General features: G+C 36.6%; 1 protein-coding gene across 3 annotated transcripts in view; it reads left to right on the top strand.

Moving 5' to 3' along the window:
- The first annotated feature begins 859 nt into the window (after positions 1–859).
- LOC131440459 (homeobox protein Nkx-2.1) overlaps positions 860–14,143 on the top strand; it is a 67,383-nt gene continuing 54,099 nt past the window's right edge. The window contains exons 1-2 of one of the 3 annotated variants that reach the window (XM_058611749.1): positions 860–1,919; positions 2,071–2,306. In XM_058611749.1, coding sequence (XP_058467732.1) covers positions 1,642–1,919; positions 2,071–2,306 — 514 coding nt within the window. In that variant the 5' untranslated portion in view covers positions 860–1,641. Of the gene's footprint in view, positions 1,920–2,058; positions 2,307–14,143 lie in introns of all 3 variants that reach the window. The other 2 variants (XM_058611748.1, XM_058611750.1) reach the window with 2 other exon arrangements.

Here is a 14,143-nt window from a genome sequence, read left to right as displayed (position 1 = left end):
GCTGCGACAACGGGGGAGAGCTTTATTGTATTACTCCACTTACACACTCTTGAGAAATTGTTACTGCACACATATTTCACTCTTCACAGTCGCATAAATCGAATCATCATTGAGATCACACAGAACCCACTTCTGGTGCAAGCGAGTGAGCAGGATAGAGGAACTCTACAGACGCTCAAGACAATCGCGCTTCCTATTTCCCTCCTCGCTATGGAGAGGACATGCACCGCGCGGAAGGAACAGAACAGAGAAAAGAGCGAACACACAAAACACAATAACAATTTTTGGTTGGATAGTTGTCATTGAAAAGACACGCCTCTCGAGTGTCTTGATAAGGGCACTCGAAAACCAATCGGATGGTTAATAAGAGTGGAGAGAATGAAAACCGAGAGCGCTTGAAGTATACGTGAGAGAGCACCAGTCGCTAAAAGCGGTCTGAAACGAGGCACATATTCAATGCAAGAGAGCGAGTGGCATAGATACTGTTGTTCGGAGGTGTGGCCTATTCGGGCTCAGTGTGAGTGCAGGCGCAATGGATTCCCGCAACGAAGTAGAGGATTGCAGAGTGAATGGAACGGAGAGAAATTGCTCAATGAACGACGAAAAGAGAACAATGGAACAGCTGGGGCTGGTTGTATTCTGGATTCCACTGTATGTGTTTGTGATCATAAATCATCTGGCAGATGGCAATTAGATGTTTTCTCCGTCACACTTGAAACAGCGAATGGGGGAGAGACTGGGAAGAATTATAGTTGGCAAGGGAGTGAGCAGTAGTAGTTTGTGTTTTTCTTCGCCTACCTTCAAGTGCGCGGCATAGAGTTTTTAGAGAGCTATCAGATGCAATGGTAAAAAGCATACTCGTCAGTATATTGTAGACCTCTTAATACATTTGACGGATCCGTGTCGAGTGGAGTATCTTCGCGCTCTTTCACAGCGTGGCGGAGTGTGTTGTTACAGCTCAACTTCCAGAAGCAGCTTCAGAGTAAAGCTTGTTCTGTACAGTTCTCGACGGGTTTTTGAGTTGCCGTGAAACGTCGTGATTCGAGTTGGTCTAGTGTTTAGTGTCTCGCGCGCGTGTCGTTGTGTCGTACCCCCAAAGTGGTCTATTATCATCCATCAATCGGTTATTTATTGTTATTATTGCCACTAGATTGCAATTGCCAAGTCAAAGTGCGATCCGGTCGTCACACGCGCGGGGGACTATCTCGAGTGGAAGACTTAAGTTCAAGTGCTGAATTATCGTAACTCTCCGGAATAAGTGTTCAGTGTCTGATGTATTTGTCCATTGATCATCACGAAAGCATCCTTGATTGATACTTTTGCAAAGAGTAAGAGCCCTTGTGGTCAGTGCTTGCTTATTTAATGCTTCCTGATATACACTCTCGAGCAGCGTCTGAGCGTTTGCCCTAGTTTCAAGGATTACTAAGTCAAGGTCGATTCCTTATTGAAGTGTTCATCGCGAACCTACCGAAGGTCAAGCCGAATGAATGACTTCCGAAAACAATTAAACTATTGAGACATGATAAACCAGTGATTTTTTCGTGACACTCAAAACCAAGTGAAAATATTATCGGTGCAGGTGAAGCCGTATTTGTTGGTGATATCGACAGTACTCCAGCCGCCACCATTTACGCCCGGTACATGTCCACCACACTTTCCAGTGTATCTGGAGTGTATCCAGAAGATTCAGAACAAGAGCATGGACTGTTACCCGATTTAAATGGTGTTGACCTGGTTATGAGCTTGTCGCCGAAAGGAAACCATCATCATCACCATTTAACCAGTTTACAGCACCTCCAAAACCTTCAACATAACTCACTACATAGCCACTCGACGCCATTTAGTGTTACCGATATTCTAAGTCCAATCGAAGAGTATCGCAAACTGGAACTTAGTGCTAATCCACCATCTCCATATAGGTTAGCATCAAACTCCCTCTTCAAACAAAAAACAAAAAAAAAAACAAACGCTAAAACGCTACCATCTTCTCGTTCTTTCTCTCGTTTGCAATCACATATATTCCCACTATCATCATCTGTGATATCTACTAACGCACAGATCCAATTCCAGCGGCGGAAGCAGTGTCAACTCGCCTAGTGCGCTTGGTTCTAACTCGGCATCAGCTGCAGCGGCCGCGGCAAGCAGTATGGCTAACCCGTACGCAATGGGTCCTCTGTACCACAGTCCAGGTGTCCAGAGCTACTGTGGTCCGACCGACAATCTCTCCCTAGCTGGTCATTACACCGACATGCGAAATTCGGCCGCCGGTTGGTACGGTTCCACTGCCAGCGACCCTCGATTCGCAAGTAAGTATTATTTTCATTAGCTCAATGCAAACTGAAACTTTAGTTACCTTTGATTTCTTTTTGATTTGATGTATGAAATTCTCACAGAATGCTTTTAAATAATGCTTCTGGTCGATTCTTTGGAAATTTTAACATACAGAAATTACAGTCTTTCTGCGGAACTTGAAACGAAAGTTATATTGCAAGAATCTTAGGATGTGAACAAACTATTTTAACTTTTGGTTTTTTTTTCCAAAGTTTCACGGGCGAAAAGTTATTTGGGTTCATTTTGCACTGAAAATTATCATATCAAGTGTTACAATAATTGCAATACTGAGTACGTAAGAAGAACTTCGAGAAAAACTTACTTCGTTTGACAATGAATTGGACAATTTTGGTGGGCTATTTTCTTTCACTGAAAGTATAAAAAGAAATTACTCATAAGCATTTTTTACTGAAAATCTTAAATTAGAATGTTTTACTAGATTTTTTCAGTATCGGTAAATAACCACCAAATTGTCAAAAATAACCATGTTTTCGATCAGTTCAAATAATTCATGAGATGATTTACAATCTTAGTAGTACAATATAGTATCCTCCATTTAAACTGACCGTACACAGATAAAAATATTTTGTGAATTTACATTTATTTTCATGCACATATTTGGAGCAGTTAATTGAATGGAAAGTTACATTACAAAACTAAGCGATTTGTAAATATACAGCCTTGTTCCATGAAAAAGTAAATGCATTTCAATGTAATTTTACATCAATCATGGTTTTAAATCAGATTTTCGTTTCAACTGACGTCTGTTTAATTGTACTATTGGTTTACATGTCGTGTAAGTTTCATCTTTTCTTTCTGTGTAGCAAGCATTGCATTTCATGATAATATCGTATGAGAATTATACTTCCACACAATTAAATTTTAGGGCTGAATTTAGGAATTGGGACAATAGAGTATTCGGTAATCGTCTCAGCAAAATGTATTAATATTGAAAATCTTAGTAATATCAAATTTGTCAATTGTTAAATATTGCAAAATAAATTAACAAATGTTTGTATGTTCGTCGTTAACGTAGAAATAAATCATGAATTGCCGATTCCATAGTAACTAAACGGTAAAAGGATTTTACTTTATTCTGTAATAAAAACGAAACCAATGGTTAGATATTTTTTATCATAATCCATCAGTTTAATACGAAATATAAAATACACAGTTCGGACAATTCTTGTGATTTTTCATCTTATCAGATGCACATAAATGGAGCGTCATATTTCACACAAATTTATATTCAAGAACATGTAAAATTATGAGATTTGAAAATTACATGGCTTTAAAAAGAAAGGAATAAACATCAAAAGATCGACATCAACAACGCGACTTGAACAGAAAAAAAAACATTAGATCACAAAGCACACCAGTTAGTCGACTGAGCCACAGAAGCACATATCTGCTTGGCTGGTAAATCGTGCATATAAATTCATACAGTCTCACTTGCTAGCCGAGTGCAAATTACACTCGGAGCCAGTAATTTTCTGCACGAATGGAATAATGTGTCATTTGAGAAGTTCAGTAGTTATGAATTGTTTCGTTTGAAGAATTGTCACCTGTAAAATTCATAATTTCTTTCTGTGTACAATGCTTAAAACATTTGTTTTCTAGTCTCTACATGGAGGTAGACATACAGTATATATGCAAAGTAGATACTTAGTATTCAATGTCACTCACTGTATAGATTATTTTGCCAATAGACTTTTCGCGAAATATCGAAATACATTATCTTTACCCTTCAAAAAGTTTGTATATTTTCCAGTACCATAAAAATTGCGACGCGATGCGATACAAAATCGATAAGTTAAGATTAAATAATTTTGCAATATCTTTCTAAATTTTGGTTAAAACTAGCTTAAAGTTCGAAAACTCTTTGAAAGATCATAAAGAGCGAAGGTTGTTCCAGGTCCTTAATAACAATAAGCAGTTCGCCCATACTTTCCAAAAGAGTGTTAATGAATCTCTTTGCAATGACTAGATCTTATAAGTCAGCCGTCGAAATGGAGATAAGTCCCAATAGGTGGGGAAAAGAGCCCACCCTTTGTCCGCGTATTATTAATAGTAGGATATTTGCATTTCCACAATCCCTACCCAATAGTTTTCTATTGGGTCCCGGGTTGGCGGTTCAATGCATAGGGCACTGGTCTTACAAACCAGTTGTCGTATGTTCGAGCCCCGACCTGGGAGGATTCGTAGTGTCAGTAGAATCGTAGCACCAGCCATGCAATGGTTCTGTACACACTGAATCGGCTGCGAAGTCTGTTGAAACAGAAGGTCAAATTCCACTACAGGAATGTAATACCAAGGCTTTGCTTTTCCCTGATAAAAACTATGATGCTATAGCATATGTAAAAATATATTTAATAAATAATACAATATCATGAATACAGATAATAAAATAAACCAGTCATAAGAACATAACTTGTGTATGGCAAATAAAGTTTGAAATTCAAAAAGAGTTGCATGATCTGAAAACACAAGTTTTTTTTGTTATGTTAATAATAAATTTGATATAGTTACAACAATCGAATAATTATAATTACAAAAATAGAAAGTCGTATTCAATTTTATAAATATTCAAACATATTAGGCATAAAATGGTTATTTGAAGTGCATGTTGTTACGAAAACAACAAGTACAAAATTATTCTCATTCAGTTGAAATGGACTGGTTTTACAGATTACTTGAGATACAAACCCTCTTTTCGGTCTTAGGACCAGAATACTTGATACTTGAATCTTATTTCCTACGCATATTCACTGTTTAACTTCGGATATGAATTAAAGATTCAATACTTGCTTCACACACTGCAATATCGAAACCGGTATTCAAATCCAAATAGAATTCAACAGCCATATTTAATATAAATCTAAGTTTATGAATCAGTTCAGCCAGTTATCAGATATCGAGTTTTTGATAATTTGGGTCGCTGACTTATGAAACACACTCTTGAAACAAGTAATTTTTACACAAAGCACTTTATATATCCGATTTATACTAAACTTACTTTAAAATTCACTAACCTTTCAATTCTCTTAGGAAATTAAAAACACATTTATTTCATTTTAATTATCACTAGGGTATTTCAAAACCGCTCCTTCTGTTTCCAAGCAATGATAATCTCGTTATCTTGAAATGTTGCCATGAATTCTCAGTTATTCAAATATAGTATCTATGCGACAAATATATACAATAAATCTCAAACGTCTTTACCGAATAAACGATAGAAAGGAAAAGTTGATTCCTCTTCGACTGGCGGATTTTGCGGGTTGGAGAATGTTTGCAGTATTGAGTTTAGCTTCTGGAGTGTAATTTTTAAACATTTTTTTGCGTTATTTCAATCATTTGCCTCTTTCGAATCTGTCAAAACTAATATGAAACAACTGTTCAGGCTGTGTTGGCTCAATTCCAAAGTTAAATTTCTTTTGAGATTTTGATAATATTTATGAAACTACGTAGATTTTAAACATGGGCAATTTACTACATGTTACGATAAAAAATGTTCTCCAAAAATTACCAAACCAGTACGATTCGATTTGTAATTGATTGCAATGTATAGTCATCTATTTATTAGAACTACCACGATTTTTAGGGAATTACTCAATCAACGCATTGTGATAAAGTCGGATACAATATTTTCGCCTCTGCTCTAAGAAGCAATATCACAGAAACATTGGTTCAAAAAAGTACATTTGGAAACATTGATTTTGAAAACTTTTTTTATTAGATATCAATAAGAGCGCTCTTAAAAAAGTTTCCCTGGAACCTTTCCCTTTTGTACAATGTAATAAAATCGTTATCGAAAATCTTTTTCAGTCATATATACGAAAATTGCAGATAACATTACTAATCTTGGAAGCTTCCAGCTCCTTCAACTTTGGTAAGATACCTTACAGCTATTATTCCTTTTAATGACTTTTGATACGAGTATCCATTTCCAGGTTCGAAACTTTTCAGATATGCTGGTACTCGAATCATTATGACCACAGCTTAAGTTAAAATTCGATTATTTGCATAGTTCCTATTGAACAATGATCGTGGCCAAAAATTGAATCGTGAAGTGACGGAACTGAAAAACGCGTTTTTTTGTCTGTTCTGTTTTTCGATTTCTTAAAATCCGTCAGCAGAGTAAATTTTAAAATAAAGATTAAAGATTTCAATAAAAAACTAGCTTAATACATGCTTCGGAAGGAATATATGTAATTTTTTCCTTATGTATTAGTTTATTGAATGATGGTAATGAAAATTTAGCGAAGAGTCACCCTGAAAGGACTTCCGCAAAAGCACTAATGTGGATCTTTTTGAAAGCGCTCAAAGTACAGAAAGTATAAAACAAGTAAATCAAATTTGTATCACCTAGTAGTTTTCAATAGTCAAGATCACTCTTAAAAACAAACCATAATTCGCAATATCTATACGAAACCTTCCAATGCTAAAATAAGCTTTCAGTTGTTCCTCAAAATCTATGATTAGTTGATGTCGTTTTCGTTTTTAAATTGCACTACACTGGTGTAGCGAAAGCTGCACTGAAAATGTTCGTTTTTACGAATTGCACTACACCAGTGCTACACTTTTTCTGCACCGATACCACTGGTGTAGCACTCATCAAAAGTTTGGTGTAGCTCTGTGCGATGGAATCGTTTATTGTAGTCAATGGTTACTGTTTATGTTTTCGTCATTTTTGTTCGTTTATTCATGCCTCAGTGTAGCACTGCACCGGTGTAGTGCAAATTAAAAACGAAAACGCCATGAGTTGCATACTTCTTCAGAGTCACCTAATGGCGTTTTCGTTTTTAATTTGCACTACACCGGTGCAGTGCTGCACTGAGGCATGAATAAACGAACAAAAATGACGAAAACATAAACAGTAACTATTGACAACAATAAACGATTCCATTGCACAGAGCTATACCAAACTTTTGATGAGTGCTACACCAGAGGTATCGGTGCAGAAAAAGTGTAGCACTGGTGTAGTGCAATTGGTAAAAACGAACGGTTTAGGTGCAGCTTTCGCTACACCAGTGTAGTGCAATTTAAAAACGAAAACGACATAAGTATCTTTCGGAGATAGATACTATTTATAAACTAAAACCCAACTGTGAGTGTCAAAGTTTTGTTTTTCTGAGTATGATATTTCCTTGTTTTTTTCATGCATTTCACTGCATAAAATCAAATGCGCTTGAATGAAACGTTTGTATTTTTCCATATGAAAAAAATTCAAAAAGCAAAAATTTTTCAGATCACATGTTTCTGTTTACATTGATAAATGGAATCGAATGCGTAACCAAGGTTATGGTAACTGTTTTTCGACAAACAACATTTTATCGATTTGGGTTTCCAGTTTCGAACATTTTGCAAATGATATCATTTTGACATTTCGAGTTACTGAGGGGTAGGTAAATTTGTGCGTCGGTAAAACCATGGTCTATAAGATAAATGATGGGTTGAAATCAATGAGGATACCGTTACTTCAGTTACGCATTACAACAATAGTCATAAAATTTATAAAATCACTATAACAGATACCTGCATGTATAGTATAAACTGATACATCAAGTACAGAAATATGCAGAAGACACTAAACACAAATTTCTCCAATAAACGAAATCATCTCAGTCTGCACCAGCATCGATCACCCGTCTTCCAAGAGGGCTCAATTATGTATGTTTACACAACTATTCACACGTTCTCCGATTTCCAGTGGGACGTGCTTTGCCACTCCAAGCTTCGTGGCTAATTCAAAGCTCTTCAGCAATCACACCAAATATATTCGATTTCAACCGAAAACAATCTTCAACGAAACAACTTTCACTCTTTCTCCATAGTTTTCCAGAAGTCAACCAACGCTATATCGAATATCCTTTCCATATAATACCCACGTTTTCCAGGATATGTGTTTGCTCGAAATATACGTTTGACTTGTTAATAGCATTCCTTCCTACTCGTATGGTAATCGGATACTTTTTTCTCTTCTTGCTTCTTGCTATTGTTGAACGAATTATATTGGCTTTCTCTGCTCACCAAGCTCCATTCAATCGTATTTCATTTCCTTGTCTGCCAAAGCCAGTAGAAATAGTGTTGACTCTTAGCAGTGGTGTTTAGTCTTTCAACACCATAATTATCTAGTATTTGTAATAAAAATCTCTGGTTACTTCAGCAGAAACTGGGCTACCGGAATCGTCGTATAGCGCAGTGCAGAAGAAATTTCGCTACCGGGCATCAATTCGGAGCTGATATAGATACGCTTCAAGTTTGCCGATATTTTCGAGCTTCATCAATGTGCCTAAAAAGAGTATACGTTTACAAAAAAAAAGTTCGATGAGGTCCGATTCGAGAGGCCTCTTCGAACAGGGTCAGTCCATTCATTATCTGTTTTTTGCAGTTTCGTGAACCGAACCTTGCAATACGCAACACCGGCCACGGTTTCACATTAACATCCCTTTGGTGTTCAGCGATCCGTATATTGGTGAAGTACTACTGCCAAAGCACTCCTCGGTCGACCGTCAATTTCGTGTCATGAATCTTTTTGTTGCTGTTGTTGATGTTGTTGTTAAGTACAGATATCCCAATTAGGTCGAACGAAAAATCAAAATCCAACGCTGTTTTTGTGTTTGTAGAAGTACCAGATTTTTTCGCGGATGTAGGAATATCAGCATGTAGTCCGGAACAAACAAATTTAGAGCAATTCAACTGGTGCAAGAGATCACGAATGATTCGCCGAAAATCCGCTTTGAAGAGCTGGCCCCCGATGGAGACTATGTGTGGAAGCGGACTAGTGTTGGAGAGGGTCGGGGAGGTTCGTTTCCTCGTTACTCATTGACACAGCACGCAGTATTCGGTGCTATTTTTTCCCTTCATCCCGCGACCGTCGTTCGATATAGCACTTTTCAAATAACTGGTGGATGGATGGATGCCTAATCCTGTTACAGGGAGCCTCCATCGACGATGGTAAACAAATCTTTTCATCGTTCAAATATTGGGAAAGCTTTGCGTTGAATTGGTTTTCTTTCTGCAATAAATCGATGGAAATATGGAAGCACGTGGTTCTTCGAATGGGATGAATATTCCGAGCACATACGAGAGATTTGGGGTTGTAAGCTAGCTAAAGTGCAATATTTACTTTGCTATACTTTTCGCTGAGATGATTCGATAGAGAAAATACTCCAGTGTGTAACCATTCCAAATTACATTGATCGGCAAATTTAGTCCAAAATACTGCACAGTTAAAAATTTTCATGTATTTAGTGGTTCAAACTGTTGGAAAGACTTTTTCTAATCACACATGTACAAAAAGTTACAAACAAGGGGGAGAAATTTAGTTGAGATATGCTTAATTCAACGCAATTTTCATCTTCCGAAGCTTCCAATCTATCAAATCTAATCCTTACTCACTTTGAACGAATCAGGTAAATTTGGGTCTCATCAGATGCACTTAAAAGTAGTGTGTATTTAACTTAAATTTACAATCCATGGTAAGTGAAAATTAACCTTTCTTTAACTTAACTACTAGCTTAGAAGATTTTTTTCTCATTTTTTAAAGGGGTGCATCTTTTATATCCCACACCGAAAAGAATTTAACCTAACAACTTCCAAAAATTTTAACATAACTTTTACTTTTCAACATAATTGACGCGAAAATATGAAAATCTGATTTCGAGTGAAGCTCATCCTAATTGTTACTTCAACGCAAAAAAACATGAATTTCGAAGCCGACGCCAATTCACATATGACACCATCCATACGAACGTAATTCCTTCAATTACTTAATCTTATAACAGTTCGACTGAAAAGTTCGTATCGTTTAATAGAAATACACATTTTTTTGACAAAATTCGTTTTTATTATTCATCATAATTGCCATCGGAGGCGATACAGCGATTATAGCGATCTTCCAACTTTTCAATACAATTTTTGTAGTACGATTTGTCCTTTGCCTCAAAATAGGCCTCAGTTTCAGCGATTACCTCTTCATTGCTTCTAATTTTTTTACCAGCGAGCATTCTCTTGAGGTCTGAGAACAAGAAAAAAGTCACTGGGGGCCAAATCTGGAGAATACGGTGGATGAGGGAGCAATTCGAAGCCCAATTCGTTCAATTTCAGCATGGTTTTTCGTTGTTGTTTTTGATCGATTGTGAGCTCACGCGGCACCCATTTTGCACAAAGCTTTCTCATATCCAAATATTCGTGAATGTCCAACACGTTCCTTTGATATCTTTAGGGTGTCAGCTATCTCGATCAACTTCACTTTACGGTCATTGAAAATCATTTTGTGGATTTATTTCACGTTTTCATCGGTAACAGCCTCTTTTGGACGTCCACTGCGTTCATCGTCTTCGGTGCTCATATGACCAGTACGAAATTTTGCAAACCCCTTACGAATTGTTGCTTCGTTCAGTGCAGAGTCTGGATAACACTCATCAAGCCATTTTTTGGTATCGGCGGCACTTTTTTTTTTATCAAAAAGTGGTATTTCATCAACACACGAAATTCCTTTTTTCCATTTTTTTCACAATAACAAAAGTAGCTTCTCTCAAAATGCAATATCTCACAAACTAATAATCAGACAGCTGTCAAATTTATACACGTATCTTTTGAAGGTTGGTACTAACTGAAAATGGTATGGACTTAATTCTAGTGGCGCCCTCTCATAGAAACGATACGAACTTTTCAGCCGATCTGTTAAGTACGATTTAAATCTTTGGATAATCTATCCAGCCTTTCATAAGAAAGTGCAGAATTACAAGTTTCAGCATTTACAAATATACCAGAATTCTTGCACCAATCTGTAAAAGTTATGTTATTTTTGACGCTCGAATATGTCGGTATCAGATGGCGTAAATTTACTTGAGTGTCACAGCAAAACATTATAAAATGTATAAATGGCGATAATTCACGTATGACACAATTCATAGGAACAAATTTCCACAAATGGGTTAATTGTACAAGCATGACTTCTTTCTATAGCAAACATAGCTGGTATACTTAGAAAAAGTTGCGTAAATTTATATCTTCTAAATCGAAAACATTCCAGCGTCAAACGTGATATATTTGTACTATTGATTTAACACATCTATCCTGTATACAGATATATTTTTTATTGTCTGAAATAATCTGAAAGTGTGCACTACACATGTACATTATTATTGTAAGATCCATTCATTTCATATTCCAAGTTGTTTTAAATTGCGTTATAAGTAAAAATACATCACCAGTAAAAACCATAATTTTATAGTTTGTGCCTTTCACACAGGGCCGTAAAGTTACACGTTTTAGCACTTGAAAATACATCAAAACGCAAGAATAATGTTTTGAAGTAACTGTAAAAATATGTCATTCTTGATGCCAAAATATGTCAGTTTCAGCAAACGTTTCACAAATTTATATAACAAAAACATGAGATAGAATTATACACAGTAAAACCTGTAATATTCGAATGAATTATCTGAAACAAAAGACCTCCATCATAAATAACAGCATATATTTACATGGTTTGAAAATCAATGAAATAAAAAGCAAAAAAAAAAACGGTAGCGACTGGAACTTGAACAAGAAAAAATTGCATAGTAGCTTATATCTGTCTAAAAGCAGGCCCTGTCAGCTTGGAATGAAATCAATTTTCAGTTCAGCAACGGCATCTTATTCACAGATAAAAATATTTTGTGAATTTACATTTATTTTCTTGCACATATTTGGAACAGGCAATTGAATGGAAAGTTACATTACAAAATGAAGCGGTTTGTAAATATACAGTCCAGTTCAATGAAAAACTAAATGAATCTTAATGTAATTTTACATCCATAATAGTTTTAAATCAGACTTTCGTTTCAACTGATGTCAATTTCATAGTACTATCGGTTTACATGTCGTGTAAGTTTCAACTTTTCTTTCTGTGTTGAACATATCATGTCAATTGATTGGGTGCGCAGTGGTGCTATTTTTGCAGCGCACGAATTTCATATTTCTCTCGCCTACTTATATGCTCGCAAAAAGGATTTGTTCGTGAAATGTGAGAGCTGGCTATCTAGATAATATGATCTCTTTGCTAAAAGGCGAGTGTCACATACAAGTTTGCAGAGTTGCACTAGTTTGTCGAGTTCAATTTGTGAGAAATATGTAAAACTCATAAGTCATTACGAAAAATATTGTTGGTATACAAAAAATGCATTTACTTCATTTTGAAGTTAAATCTGCATGGAAAATTAATTGGAAATAAATGCAATATTGACATGTTAAATATTTATAAAATATTGAATGGAAATTTGTCTCTATTTTTAAAAAATTTTACTGTGTATCCAAAGGAATGTAGAATACACTTTTCTCTTTTTACTCATAGAAACCAATATACCATCGGTTCAACGAAGATACAGAATCTGACATACTGGTGTCCTTCATTTCGTCGAACGAGAAATTCCTTTGTTTGATGGTGCATTTGCTTTATTATTTTAAGCTTCATCCAACCCCTCTGCTGCTTTCGCCAGACCGTAGGCTTCACATGCGTTTGAGCTTTTGCTTCAACCTTCGGTTCAGTGTTATTTCTGTTTTCTGATTTTGAAAGATAAACAATTGTCCATCAAGCGATGACGTGTACCGATGGCCAAAGCGGACGAACGTGAGGTTGATTATGTGTGTGAATAAATGAATAAAATATCTGAGGGTATTGTTTTGATTACGAGATTTTTTTTTGTTGCTGCCCTTCTCTCATCTCGACGGATCTTTGGTGTTTTTCCAACAAACAACGACCATACAGAGATACCCAAAAAATTCTGTTTAAACAGAAAAAATAAAGAGTTAAAATTCCAGGATTTTATTTCTGTTCGATTTACTTGGGAGAATTGATGTGCACGTGTTTTGACAGTTCTTGCTCTTCTCTTTCTTGAGCCAACTGAAACCAAAAAAATCGCATCGCACAAACCGATCGATCGAGCTGAGTTCCGTCAAGCGGAGGTCAATTTTCACAAGCTTCAATTTATCGGATTATTATTTTTACAAATTGGTAATGTTAGCTCTCCGCCTCAGGGTCGTTGCAAACACTCCGCAAGCTGTTGTATACAAACAACACCAATCAGAGCCCTCTTGCGGCGCTCAACACGCACGTAGTGAAAAAAACGCCTCGGGGAAGTTTTGCGCACTCAGCCGTGAAAACACGGGTGTTTCAAAACATCCTACTGAATTATTATATTGGAATAATATTATTTTTATCACTTTGGCACTGGCGCTTCCTCCAAAAACAACGTCTCCGGAACCCTCATCTCGTTTTTTGTTGTTATGTCCCCTTTTGCAACGGATGGTCTCCGATTACCCTTGTCTGTTACAAAAATTGCGGTCGGAACCATACGATAAATGGTGGCGTGCAGCAGTTGGCCGAAGAACTGTAGCGATTCGACCCCCTCCTTCATTGCCGGTATTTTATGGTTTATCCGCAATGCCTATCATTGCCACGATTAAATTATGTGTGAGGACGATCATCGCATCATTATCGTCAGACATGACGAAGAGTCGGAACGAAAATGCTGAGTTGCTGGTTGGCGAAAAGAAATACTGCATAAACAGGATTGAGTGATGTGGAAACAATAAATTGTTAGGGTCGATTGAGTTGTGGTGGGATGGTGTTGGTATTTAGGAACATGAACGGAAACAAAATCTCCGGAATTAGGGAGAGATTTTACAGATTGATTGTTTATCGGTTGTGGCCCATCTTCGACGAATCAGAACGATCCGAACGGTTGCAGATGACAACAGTTTAGATTAGCAAATGTTGCACATTCACTTATTTGTGGTTTGGTATATCTTTTCAGCTTTTTAC

The sequence above is a fragment of the Malaya genurostris genome, chromosome 1 (genome assembly GCF_030247185.1).
Source record: "Malaya genurostris strain Urasoe2022 chromosome 1, Malgen_1.1, whole genome shotgun sequence".
Lineage (NCBI taxonomy): Eukaryota > Metazoa > Arthropoda > Insecta > Diptera > Culicidae > Malaya > Malaya genurostris.
This window is presented reverse-complemented; position numbering and strand designations above follow the sequence as displayed.